General features: G+C 48.8%; 1 protein-coding gene across 1 annotated transcript in view; it reads right to left on the reverse strand.

Moving 5' to 3' along the window:
* Nucleotides 1–13,842, reverse strand: part of NSMF (NMDA receptor synaptonuclear signaling and neuronal migration factor) — a 39,559-nt gene that overhangs the window by 2,362 nt on the left and 23,355 nt on the right. Inside the window, exons 7-15 of the mRNA XM_026059789.1 lie at nt 12,360–12,412; nt 10,197–10,286; nt 8,365–8,486; nt 5,717–5,800; nt 4,510–4,543; nt 3,856–3,926; nt 2,645–2,724; nt 632–734; nt 154–229 (exon numbers count right to left, since the gene is read on the reverse strand). Of these exons, the coding sequence (XP_025915574.1) occupies nt 154–229; nt 632–734; nt 2,645–2,724; nt 3,856–3,926; nt 4,510–4,543; nt 5,717–5,800; nt 8,365–8,486; nt 10,197–10,286; nt 12,360–12,412 (713 nt within the window). The remainder of the gene's footprint in view (nt 1–153; nt 230–631; nt 735–2,644; nt 2,725–3,855; nt 3,927–4,509; nt 4,544–5,716; nt 5,801–8,364; nt 8,487–10,196; nt 10,287–12,359; nt 12,413–13,842) is intronic.

The raw sequence follows: 13,842 nt of genomic DNA on the forward strand, positions 1-13,842 counted from the left end.
CACAAGGTGATTACAGGCAAGAGGAAGGCCATGGTATGCGCTTTTCTCCTGGTAGGGCTCAAGGGAACTAAAAATTGCTTTTTCATGAAGATGCTTACTGAAGGAGGCAGGCTGATTAGGAAGACATGCTTGTTTGTACAGAAAAGAAGTTACCTTGAGCTGATAGTTCAAGTGGAGACTCAAAGGCAACCCTATAAGGATTCATTAAGTTTTTCAGATTCTGAAATAGCTGAAAGGAAAACATTTTGAGAGTTAGCAGCTGAAAACAATGAAGAACTCCGGGACACCCAAGATTGCCCATCCTTATTCCCTACCCCTAGAAAACCTCTCACTACACACCCTTGAAAACATCTAGCTCATCACTAAATTAAAATGTTTGGACTGACTATTCTCCCCTAAGGATCTGTCCCTTCCTGCATGCCTGTTGCCCTAACCATTCCTCCTCTGCCCTCTGGRAAAGGGGCAATCCACTGGGTTGTTCATCCATTTACAGCCACTCATGGGATAGGACAGCAGCAAGCTTCTGCCCAGCAGAAAAGGAGRGGTTAGACTTCTCAGTGTGATTTTTGCCTCCCTGGGCTTGGYGCTACTTAGCAGTCATTCCCAGAGAGGCAACTTGGGAAGCTCATACCTTCTCCCCATTGGGGTTTCCAAGAACATAGCAGCCCATGATGTGAATGATATTTGGTTCAGGATTGACTTTACTCATCAGCCGGCCCAACCTCTTCCAGAAGCTGCAAGAAACAGGAAGAAACAAAATGGACCATTTAAAAATCTATCCACTCATATGCAAGCATAATTACATGTGCACACACTGGTCAGGAGAGGCCTGAGGCTGGCAGCCTCAAGAGCAAGCTGCCCAGAAAGAGCCCCTGGTTCTTAGACAAGGAAGAACAAGGGCAGAGCCAGCACCCAAGGAGCACGTCCAAGTCACACAGTGGAGAAAGAGGAGCACCAATTCAAGCCAAGAATGGGCCAGGAAGTTCCAAGGAGAAGAGAAGGGAGCAAAGCCCACCGGAAGGGTTTTTTGACTAACRGTTTTACGAAGCGTTCTCTTTTCATGGCAGTTCCCTCCAATATCCCCTCTCCCATTTTTATCAGCACCACCCTTTCTAAATACAAATGTTATCAGTACACAKGTTCATTTCCAGGGCATGAAATCAGCAGAGAACAGCTGGAGAGATTATTCTTCTTCTATGTAGCTAAAGAGACAACACCAAAATAGACAGTTTTGTGTTAACCAGTGCTTGCTGCTGCTCACTGGAGTCAGACCTGGTTTACATTTAGTGACTGTTGACCAGGTGCACTGTGAGATATAACCACCTTCTCTGCACAGTGGGTCACAGCAGATCTTCTGGTGGGCTCTGAAGCCCAGCAGTTCTTCTGCRGAGTTTGTGATCGGATGTTTGTTTGCAACATTAGCTTCTCCCAGGCATGTACATGTTGGATGGAAACATTCACTTCCAAGCATGCAATATTTCAGCTCTATGTTCACAGCTTTCTGAGAATTACTAAGAATTACTGATCTCAGATCATTTAGGCTTGGAGCGTGTTCAGAAGTCATGTGTGTGTGTGTGYGTGCACATGTGCCTATGAATTTTAGTGAGAGTATTTGTGCCAGAGCATTAGTGTTGAACAGATGTTGAGTTTAATACTCAACTCTCATGCCAACATTAAGCTGTGTATGAACAGGTTGGTGCACATGCTCTCCCCCACAATGAAGTGCTCTTAGYCAAGTAAATTTGAGCCAGCACAAGCAAGCAGACAGCAAAACAGGCAAAGTTTAACTCTCTGCAAGGAGAAGCAGAATTGCCTCAGCCACCTCACTTCCCAGGCTGGCATGCTAGTTAAAACCCTCCCTCCCCCCATCAGCGGTTTATGGTAACATGCTGGACTTTGAGCAGGCTTTTCAGAGACACAGAGACAGATTCCAGTTCCCCCTGCCTTTAGAAGGGCAGTCACCAGACAGCTGAAGGGGGAACAGTTTGGATTTCTGCCACTAGTCGCCTGCTTAGAAATGCTACCTCAGCCACTTCAGAGCAACAGAGGCATGAGTGCACATTCTGGTTTCTGCTGCAGGAAGGAAACCTCCAGCAGAATAACAGAGCAAGTATCTGGGTGGTCAGCAAAGCCTTTGTTAGGAGAGAAACCTTTTTTCCTCTTTTGAGAGTCTAYAGCTGAAAGCCCAGAGAGACACTAAACAGCAGATAAAAGCATGAAACTACCAGTGCCCCTCTACCCAAGGGCAGCAAGAAACCACAATCATGGAAGTGTTTGGTGGGAGGGACCTCTGGAGGTCTCCAGGCCAACCTCCAGCTCAGGGCAGGATAGTCGCCAACACTACATCATGTTGGTCATGGCTTTCTCTAGCTAAGTCTCAACAGCCTCCAAGGCTGGAGAGCCCCCAGGTTTCTGGTGACCTGTCCCAGGGCTACACCACCCTGGTTGAGCTTCATTCCATTATCTTTGTAACTCCTCTTCAAGGAGTTGTGAGCTGCTATTAGATCTCCCCAGTGGTCTCCTCCTCCCCAGAGGAACCCAGTCCAGCTCCCTCCACCTCTCCCGGTAGGCCATCTGCTACAAACATTAAGTAAATAGAGTAGAAAAATACTACGCAAGTCTGCAGTGTAACAAAGACACTCACAGGATCATATCTTCCTCCTTCTCCACTTTGGCGAAGGTGGCAACTTTGTTCTTTAACAAGTATAAGTGACCAGGACCTCCCTGCAAGAAAAAGAGACAGATGCAAACTACCTTGCACAGGTCCTAAAGAAACAGACTCTGGATGTGTTTCTTGTTCTGCACAGCCATACCCAGAAGTACCACAAGGGAGCAGAATGGACATGCCAGGCTGGCATGGCTTCTACAACCTCTGTAGCACAGACATTCCAGCCCTTATCCAGGAAATATTCACATACAGTTGTGTTGCGGGTTGGATTCTCTGTTTTCTACTATTATATAACTCACTTCACTCTAGTAAGACACAATAATAGACAAAAAAAATTCTTCACTGTGGTGGCTGGAGCATAATAGGGAAGACCAAAGAAAGTCCCTTTCATTTGGGGATGTTAGGGGACTTGCCATGGTGAGCAGACAAGGAGCTGAGCAAAGCAGGGATAAGCAGGCAAGTTGTTGCTGCAGAAGAACCGAGATTTGGTGGTTAAAAGAATAACAAGAAGATCCAGCACAACATCAGGAAAATTAAGAGTTGCAATCTCCAGGTCAGTGAACTGCAAACTATTTTGCAGCATTAGGCATTTGGGAGGAAGTTCAAGTTAGGATAGCTTCCTAACTTCTCATTTCAAGGTTCCCTGCACTGCCGCTGGGGAAGTCCAGAGCTGGCCACCCTCAAGAACAGGATACTTGCAAAGGAAATCCCCAGGCAAGCACCAGACGTGGCAGGGCCTGTCCCATCCACAGCTCAGCCAGCCTTGTACCCTGACCCCTCTCCAGCAGTATGCTGGCCTCCACCATGGCTCCAAGCTGAGCCACAGCACCCACCACTGTCAGTGTCATAATGAAGCTGTATGAAAACTATGAACATCACATCGCAAATACTTATTTCCTTCTCATAAAGCTTCCTTTGGAGATCCACTCTAATGTTAGTTTGCCTAGGTTTCTTTGAAAGCAGCTGAGAAGCAGCCAAGCCCTGAAGTTGGCTACACTAAGTCAAATTTTATTTGCTGCCTTTACAGCAACTTGAGACCGCTGTCTGGGGAAATGAGAAGTAGAAGTTGTATATATGCGGTTACTTTAACAGAACCTGGCTTTGGAAGATCAGTTCCTCCATTTAATTTTCTCTGACAGAGACAAATTTGTAACAAACACCCCAAGGGCTTAACAACTATCACGTACCTGGCAAAATATTAGCATCTTCCAGATCTTGCAGCCTTTCCGATAAATGTTGAGTTTCTTCTCTATTTCCTCTGCAAAAAACATGTTGGGAAAGATGAGCCATGGAGGAAGTTAAAAATGAGTCTTGCAGAATAGGTCTTATTTCTTCTCACTAGTGCTTAGTCCTGAAGGCGGGGGGGGGAAGCTGTGAGAGGTGCTCAGCATCCACATTCCCACTGATGTCAAAGCAAACCCTTTGCTTTCATGCTGTGAGAAGCAGAAAACCACAGCAGAAAAATCACAGAGCAGGTAAGGTGCAGCACCAGACAGTGCTTTCTAGTGATCACAGCACTGGACCAGACTCAGATGTCTTGACCCTCTGTTAATACTTTTAGTGACCTACTAGGGTGCATTGAACAGTTCCCTTTGCTGCCCTGTGCCTCAGCTTCCCCTTCATAAACTGGCAGCATGGACACAGAAAATGCACTACGGAAGTGAAGTTTTATTACTGCAGCATATCCAACAGCAGTTGACTGACTGTCAGACGTCACTGGGTTGATAAAACCCCTTTGTAAACGGCAGCTGAGGCACAGGGCAGTGGCATGACATCAACATACTGCTCTGTTACATTTGCAATGGGCAGAAGTTAAGAAAAAGGAAGCAACACTCACATACCTAGGATGTCATCAAAGGTGGCRTGTTCGTGGTCCTGGAAATGAACAGAGAACATTTATCAAGACTAGCTGTCACTACGCCAGCTTCCATGATATTATCTACAGAGATGTCTCTAACACAGCACACAGTTACRTTCCCAGGGAAACACAGGTTCTAGAGCACAATCAAACCGACTGATGGCCTCCGGGCACACCACAGGAATTACCACCCTAAAACCTGTCTTAGCAGAGAAGCTGAAGACTGAATGGTCCATGAAGACCAAGTCCATCTGAAGGCTTGGAGATGGAGAATCCTACAGACTGATGAGGGGGACACAGGTGCAACACAAATACCATCGGATATAGTCAGCATCAGCAGTGTGTACTTGCCTCTTGGCCCAGGTTCTGTAGCCAACCTATGGCTTTACACACGCCCAAGCTGGCCAACAAACAGCCACACTCCCAACACATCTGCCTCTGGCACAGAAGTTAGACACTCTCTGTGTGAGGATCCATGACGCCGGCTGTAGACCTGGTCAAACCTGGACCAGCAGGGTCACCATGACAACAGCACAACTCTCCAAGGAAGAGAGAGGTAACAAAGCTAGACGGCTGGCAGCACTATCTGCTGCACACTGAGACTGAGTTTTCTGGGCAGTCCAACCCTTCCCTTTCAAATTAAGTGAATATTAAGCAATGAGGAAAAGCGACCCATGATTCCCTGCTGGTGTTTCAGACACCTGCTCAGGCAAGACTCCTAGTGAGGCCTGTGTGAAAATCAAGGTTAAATTCATGACTGGCAGGGATGCACCAGCATACATGGCATGATAGGTAAGTCCAAGCTCCACCGCAGAGCTCTGTGGCCCTGCCTGGTCTAAGGACGAGCATAAGAAGAAGTCCTGAACCTGGCAACACACAGCTCTGCCCATGTGCTCAGGCCTGCCCTGCTTTCCCGTGTTCACCTTCCCACACCAACTGGCTGTTCCTGGCAGTCCACAAGTGCAATCTTCACTCCACCTTGCCCTTCCACCTAGACCTGAGCCCCCACAGAGCTGCCCCAATAAATCCCAGTCTGGGCCCAACACACCTCTGGCCCTTTCCTGACAGCTCTTCCAAATCACATCAGTGTTTCAGAATCACCCTGCCAGGAGCTGGGGATAGGGACAGAATAACTCACTGTATGGAGCCAGCTCCCACACTCCCCRATGTAGCAGAAGTGATATACTTACATAGAGAATGGGGATGATGGAAGGGTCGTCCCTGCGGATAATCGTTGGGACATATTCAGCTTTGGGCACCTTGGAAGAAATGAGCTGGAAGAAACAAGTGCACCAGGGTTAGGAGGAGCAGTAGAGCCTGGACAGAAGCACAAAGGCCAAGACAACAGCACCCTGTTCAGTCGCTCCCAGGTGTTACCTAAACCAGCAGCTAATCCAGTCTATCTGCATCCCTGTGGAAGGTCCTCTGAGCCTTTGGACCACCAGAGAGCACCCCGGGCCTGCCAGCTACCCCACACACATCACAGTCTCCCAGCCCCCAGCAACCGAGCGCACAGCTCTGCCTGAGGGGCACGACCAAGTCTGGGGGAAGCTGAGACAACATTGGTCTGTAAAGGGGAGGCGGGTGTGCACAGAGGATGGAGCAACTGGTGCATCCCAGCATATGGCTGTATCCCAGTAAAGATCGCTTTCTGTTCAGCCTCTCTCCGTGTGAGGGTCTGTGACGCTGGCTGCAGAGACCTGGGCAAACCGGCCCGCTCTGCTTGGGGGTGGTGGGGCTGCAGTGCGCCTGAGCAGGAACCAGCCAGAGCTGGACAAAGCAGTTGCCAAGGGATAATCTGGTATCAGGCACAGCTCTATGCACAGCGGTAGGATGCCAGGCAGATGCAAGATGCCTGGCAACCCTGGCTGAAGCATTTGGATGGCTCCATCAGGGCAAGAGCCCGAGGAGAAGGGCCTGCTACCGGCACAACTGAAGGGCTACGGGAACGTGAGTGACCTGGCTGCGCCGTGATTTCAGGCACCTCTGTTCATCGCTGCAAGAGTGGAACAGGCACCGATGCTGGTGGGCCTATATGTGCAGCTCAGGCTCCAGCACGAGGTTGCCTCATGCTTCACAGCGTGCCCTCCTGGTGGGCAGCACATCGCTGGTTTGGTCACAGGGGAGCTTGTGTAAAGTTTCTCCAGAGGCACAGYGTGCCCAGAGGGAGAGACTCTAGGGCAGGCTGTACAGCACAGGACACAGAGGCACTCTGGTGACCCAAGCAACTCCAGGAAGGACACTGTTCATGGACACCACCAGGGGAGACACCCTGGCAGTGCCAAGGGCYGAACGATCCCAAGGTTTCCCAGCATTCAGGTCTCACCCTGTTACCTTGCCCTGAGAGCACTTCAGGGTTGAGACTGCACAGACAGTCTGGGAACATGTACTCATGKGCAGCACACATACGTAGATGTGGTCACACCAGGACAGTGCAAATACAGCCAAAGGAACCCTGGACAACATTTCATCCCAGGTGCAGGGCTGTCTCTACCCCTGCTAGGGATAAAACAGCCATGGTATTCACAAGCCAYTCTTAGCTACTTTATTCTTCCAGAACAAAGAGCACTTCTTTGCTCATCTGCTGAACGAACCAGTGGGTTTCCTACCCTTGCTCACTGACATCACACACAAGCCGTGGCTTATCCTCCTCTCACTGACCAACTAAAGTTTCAAGCCAAGCAAGACTTGACAACCAGAGGGAGACAGGGGCCTCATTTCCTGCTCATGTGGATGTGTCCATGGCATGGCTGGTGACAGCACTGCATATTCTCAGCTTGGTCACCCTCYGAAGGGCCCCTGCTGGACTCTGCTGTGGCTTCACCAACTGCTGCTCCCAGGCTGCTGGTTTCCATCCAGGCTRTGCTGAGGACACTAGGCGCATAAGAGCTAAGGGAGCAGCAACAGCAGAAAGGCTAGTCTGAACCCAGCAGTTCTGTACCTGCCCCAAATGTTGCCAAGCTGCCTGCTCAGGGACCAACCTCCTCTGGRCCTTCAGCTCATGTGAATTTTATGGAACAAGTTGCAGACTCTGATCTTTCCTTCCGCTCCAAGTAACCATGGGATTTTATGCCAAGCATGGTTCTTAAGTCCTCCCCAAATTTACATGGTAGCAATTGCATACAAGATGTCAATTTGGCCTCAAATTTCCATTTTTCTGCTCAGACTCCGGAAAAAAACTCTTTTGTAAAGTATAAAAGCAAACTGTCTCCATGCCCCTCACTCCCCCAAGTCTTAGCCCAACCTGTTCAAACACAGCATTGCCTGAGTGGCAGTGCTGCCCAGAAACCAAGCTGGAAGCTTCAGGTTCCATTTTTGCTGATTACTTGTGCATTTTTCCAAAGAAGGGGTGTGCCAGAACCTGGTCCTGTCTGAAGGGCCCCATAAAGCAGGGGGGGAGCACAGGGGTGAGCCTAGCATCTAGGAATGATAAAAGAGCAGAAAACATCTCAAAGGATGACACACGGCTCTGGAAAAAAACAGAGGAGTAACAACTGGAGGGAGGGATTGATGGGACTTTAGACTCAGGCCTCCATCGTCAGGGGTTGTCAAGATTCACGCTGACCCAATCCAGTGTTGGTGACAGTCTTGGTCTCAGTGGGGGTTGGACTACAGGTCTTTCCATTTTTTTTCTTTCAATACATTATCCCCAGTGATAACAGAGGCTGAAAACCACGTCATGTCTTTGCTGATCTCTGAGTGACACTCGTACATACCTGGAGTTGCCTACAGGTAACCAAAAAACCTGTCTCTTCCCCATAAACATCCTAAAATTAGCAGCTGTGAAAAGATGGACAGGGTCTGAGCAGATAAAGGTACCTGAGTTGGAAACCCTCACCATTATTTTTGGTGGAATAAAGTCTTCTCCGTCACACGCCATGGCTTCAAGCTCCTTTTCTGCTTCCCAGTTCAAGTCAAAGTCACCATCCAAAGTGCCACAGGAATCCTGAAGGTCATGGCCTGCCAGAACACAGCGTGCATTACAAGGGCAGAACAGCTTGCCTTTGCCACTCGATCCGCTTTGTCTGGCAGCTACATTGTAAGATGTACCACAAGCCGTGAGACTTGTGACCTCCTTTCCTACACAGTGACAGACACCACACTTCGAGGCTGGCATCTCTAAACAAACAGTCTTAACAAGCAAGAGTACACAGACAGAGCCTGATATCACATACCACATAACATTTTCATCACTCTCACAATCACCAATTTTAGCTTTYAAATGCTAATTCACAACAATTCCCCTGTCATTTCAGAAATAGAGAAGGGGATGAAATGAAAAAAGCTCTCTACATTTTAACATTGCCAAGCTGATGAGCAAAGGACCCAAGACTTCAAAGCTGGTCTCCTTGCAATAATTACTGCTCTGACTACATCTTCTGAGTGGCTTTAAAGAAGCTCCACCTTGTTAGTCAAGCTGATCCTGGCAGAGAAGTTCCAGAGTATGAGGACAGCCATGGCAAACACAGTAGTAATGCAACAGTATACTTGAATTTGCTCTCCAACTTACCTGTTGGCCTGCAATGGTTCCTGGGAAAAAAAAAACATCTGGAAGGAATATAATTGACTGTTAAAAATTAAAAATAGAAAGGATGCTTCCTTGAAGCCAGGGACTGAGGAAGAAAACTGAGATGTCTCTATTTGTGCCTTGTGGGATGTCCRAATGTCACTGGGCAGTGCCTGGAGCACAGATCACGCCTGTCTGAACCATGTCTTTTCCATTCGCCTCTGAGTTAGCTGAGGGAGCGGGGAGGAATCAGACTGCAAAGGAACAATCGGGTCATGTTTTGAACCTGGCCTTTCATACAGCTCCCCCTACAACCTGGTTCAGTGTCCTCTATAGCTAGGAGGGCTGAACCCTATGCTTACCTGAAAGGTCAATACATTTCATTAGTGAAATTCATTTACGATATAACCCATTTCAACATGGGCAAACTCATATCCACAAAGCAGATCCCTTAGAGGACTTTAGGGCACAAGCCTAGAGGACTTCAATAAGATCTGGGTAGACAGGTAAAACAGCCATTCGCTTTACAAAAAGACAGTGGGAAGATGCTGGCATTTCCTCCTGCAAATTAACACAACAGCATCTCAGTCCCTGCACACAGAAAACTGTAGCATCACCGGGGATTCCCAGAGGAATTCCTAGCAGTCCAGACAGAGATCAGATTGCCCCAAGCTATCATCTGTGCAGCAAGCACAGGCAGGAAATCAAAGCTACACCTCATGGAGCACCGCAGCTGTGCTCAGAGCTACTATAGCCTACGAAAGAGCTCAGAAAAGGCTACTGCACGGGAAGCTGGGCAGGTTAGCCCCACTACAGTGAATGTAGCCTGGACTGGTGTGTGTCAGTATTTCCAGATAAGGTGTTTGATCGCAAGCAAATAAGGTAGGATGGGAATAGATGGCCATAAGACAGCTGTACCACTGGGTGTCCTTTGGCAACTGCACAATAACATGAAGTTAGAGCACAAGCGCATCTATACGTAAATACAGGTACACACAGTTGAACATGTGCATATACCTGGAGTGCTGTTTCCTCAGATCTTGTAAAACTAAAGGATCACAGGTGGGGAAAAAGGACACAGAAGCTACTCCAGTGGGACTCCAGTCAACACCTCAGCTGGAGGGTTTGGCCACAGGAGGAAGCTCAAAGGACTCAGAACTCACTTTCTCGAGAGTCATGGAAGGAATCAGCTTTGATGGGAGTCGGGTCACTCCAGGACCTGCTGAAGCTCCTCTCACGCCGTTCGGCAAATGCTAGGATAAAACCAAAGCATGACATTAACAGACTCCAAAGCCACCTCTGTTGCTGCCAGCAAAACAAAACATCCAGTAGATTTCCATCAAAGCTAAACATCACGAACTCCCCTGCGCTTGTTCTTCCACTTGCCAAATATGAGTCCTTTCCAAACAGCAAAACAAGGGTCTGTCTTCCAGACAGCAGCACACAAAGTGCCCACTTTCTGAGCAGGGCCATTGTGGAGTAGGTAACGCAGAAAAAGGAGGAACGCTTGATGGTCTCTCCTTAAGTGCACACTGCTCACATCTCAATTTAATCAGGGCTATTCCAGGGTCTCAGTGTAAATGCTCTGACTCAAAGGCCTCACAGGAAGATGTACTCAATACCTAATGACACATATGTGACCAGAAAAAGGCAGTAGTTGTCCAGTCAGTTCTCCCTTCACATCTGTTTCTGGGCACTCTTTTCACATTTTAGTGACACTCCAATCAGAGCTGGACTGAACAGAAAGGTCTCTGGAAAGCTCACGGTTCCTAAATTTTGTTGCAAAAGAAGAATTCCTTCAGTTTTTGCTTGCCAGGAATATTGTGAGCAATTTTTCTCCCCCTTTTCTTCCCCCCAGAAGTGTTGTATTTTCTGTAGTGGCTTTTCCCAAGCAGAATCCAGGGAGCTCTGGCCCAGCTGGCTGCACCATTAACAAATTTCTGGGAACTGCCAACCATGATGTCTAACTTGGCAAGTATGCATGAGAGTCATTAGATTAACAGCAACTTATAGCCACTAATACCTATTTCTGGTAGCAGACAGACCAAGCTTGCCATAGTATATCTAGTAATGGCATGTCATGTCAGCAGCACAAGAAATCACTGCAGATCTGTGTTATGAAAGGCAACCTGTCCTCTGCTGCAGTGTGTCCAAGTGTGGGTGTACTCTCCAGGGCGACAAATCACATAGGAGGCTCTTCAGGTGTTCTCCATCCTCAGCTTTCATTTAAAACCAGGCATTTAGCTAATATGCACACGAAGAATGCTTTGAAAACATGACCCGAGAGTTACCAAGGCAGAGAGACTTGCCTGAACTTCCAGACAGCTCTGGGGGAGGTGGGCCCTGTTCACTTCAGGCAGTGCTAACTCAGATGCCAATAAAGACACTTTAAAGGACAATACTGTTTACTATCAGCTTCCCAAAGCATATAAGAAAGGAGAGGAAAGAATGCAAATCCAACTCGGTAACACTTTGCTCTGGGCAGTTCTTGCACGATGGCTGGCCAGGGAGGGAAGAACAAGCTGTTTCCTCTTCTGGAAGAATTCTCATTACTCAGGAGCTGGTTACGCTGTTCTCAGCCCCGGGCAGGTCGCAGCAATAAGGGAGCTGCCCCAGCCAACCTCTGGAGCCTTCCTCAGGGAAAGAGGACTGCCATTTTCCAGGGTCAAGAGCTGACTTTTTCTCCAGTGAGGCATAATGCTCCCTTATTTCCCCCCCTTGCTCCGATCTCTTCTCTCTGCATGTTCCTCTTCTTTCTCCCCTCCACCTTCCTCTCAGCTCCCTAGGCAACCTTCCCCCCAGGTCCTGCTGTGGAGAAGAGATGGTGTTGGGACAGGGGAAGAGAAGAGAAAGCCCTCAATTCATGTAGCACATGAAGCACTGACTGTCCTCGGGGAGCCACGGCAGGACCTCGGCTTCCATAAAAGGTCTAGCAGCCCTTGCTTGCTCCGCTGACCTCTCAGCTCTGGTTCTTCCCACAAACTTCTACGTCGGTGATCACCAAAGCCGCGTGCACACAGGACAAGGACGCTCATGGGCAGCCCTCCTTTCGCATCTCAGACTGAGGCCAAAGAGATCTCCTACAACTATGGCAGAGGTTCCTTGGAAATAGCTTAAAGGCTGCTTGCAGAAATTTGTGTGTCTTGGAGACTTGCAACAACCTGGCCTTCTTTTCATCAGGTAAAATGGCATCAACAGGGTAAATCTTTTCTTGGGCCCACTGCTGGGTCCTTTCTACCCGTGTCTGCACACAACATGGGGCTCCCTGTGTCCCACTGACACAAACCCCAACTTCTCAAAGCCACATTTTGCAGTTTCTCACTTACTTTGTGCTTTAACCCTTCGGCTCCCCACCATGCGGAGATGCTTCCGAAAATTCCTGAAAGAAAAGCCAAACAAAAACTCTGAGAAAGGTGATGGGAAGCAACACCTGGACCCAGTGCTTGGGGAAAAAAAAAAATGGAAGGCAGCCTATTTCCTTCCAGGCATCCAAACACTGGAGACAAGTTTCCCAGCCTGCATCTATTCAGTGCTGCGGAGGGTTATGTTTGTCAAGAGTGTGCCTGTTTTTTCTGAATTCTCTGGGCTGGTGGTAGGGGGCAAGTGAGGTCCTACATGGCAGTCCCCTTCTCATGGCCTGCTTTGGGCTTTGCTCCCACTTTCCTATGACTAAGGCACCTGTGCTGAAGGGACTGATGCTGCTTATGTTGGCAACGTTCCCTCTTCTCTTGGTAAGCACAGTAACTGCTCCCCTCTCTCCTTTTTTCCACAGATGGGAAGTGGGGTGCCCCAGGCTCTGCCCTGCTAGGTATCATGCATATACCATGCTATGGCGCTGCTCATTCGCAAAGACGTTCACAGCAACTGCTAAAATCTCAGCAGTGCTGTCAGCAACCATGCAGCCCGTGCCGCTTGCCAGGCTGAAGAATTAGGAAATACTGAAGCAGCTTTTTCCATCTTGGATGGCACGGTTCAGCAAGGTCGCATGTCCTCATGGGCCTGGCCTCCGGTAACCCTGCCCATCTCAACACGTGCTTTCCTGCCTGAGACTCACGGGTGGAGTTCAATGGGGCTGCAGAGTATACAGCTGCGGGGGAAAGTCCACCAGAGGGGCAGCCTCAGGTACTCAGGTCTATAAACACACCGTCCTGGCCATTCCTGAGAGAGCAAGGCAAAGCGACTCTTCGTCCAACCCCTCGGACATAAGGGACCACAGTTTCCCATGGTTTCTCATTACTTACCCAGACAGTAACCAAACAGGACAGGAACAAAACAGGACAGCAGAAGGGACAGTGGGAATGAGTAGCAGGGGGACTAGCAAAAAATGGCTCACTCCTCCTTGAACTCTACTTAGTTAGGGTGACTCTGTCCTGAACTGCAGTTTTTGTGGCCCACAGGGGACATCAGTGAGCCCCCAGCAGCCTGCATGGAGTGAGGGACTTCCAAGACTCCCTCCTGCCCCACCAACATTCGCCACAGACAACAAGCAACAGAGACTACAGCCAGGGGAAGAGGAGAAGTCATGGCTCACACACGAGTTGGTGGGATGAATAAGGACATGTTATAACTGTGTAGACACTCAAGCAAACTAACTTGAATAGAAGATACTTCCAACACAGACATTGAGTTGTTCAGAGCAAGTCAGGTATCTCTACTCTGATGTAAAGAGAACAACCCAAACGCGTCCTTTGTGAGAGGAGGAGCACTTCACCTACAGCACCTTCTGCCCTGTCCCCCTCTCTGGCCTTGGATTGCATGCAGTCATCAGAATCCACATTCAGCAGTTCAAGAAGGAAAACCTGTGGCGTG

Source organism: Apteryx rowi, unplaced genomic scaffold, assembly GCF_003343035.1.
Source record: "Apteryx rowi isolate R43461 unplaced genomic scaffold, aptRow1 scaffold_16, whole genome shotgun sequence".
Taxonomy (NCBI): domain Eukaryota; kingdom Metazoa; phylum Chordata; class Aves; order Apterygiformes; family Apterygidae; genus Apteryx; species Apteryx rowi.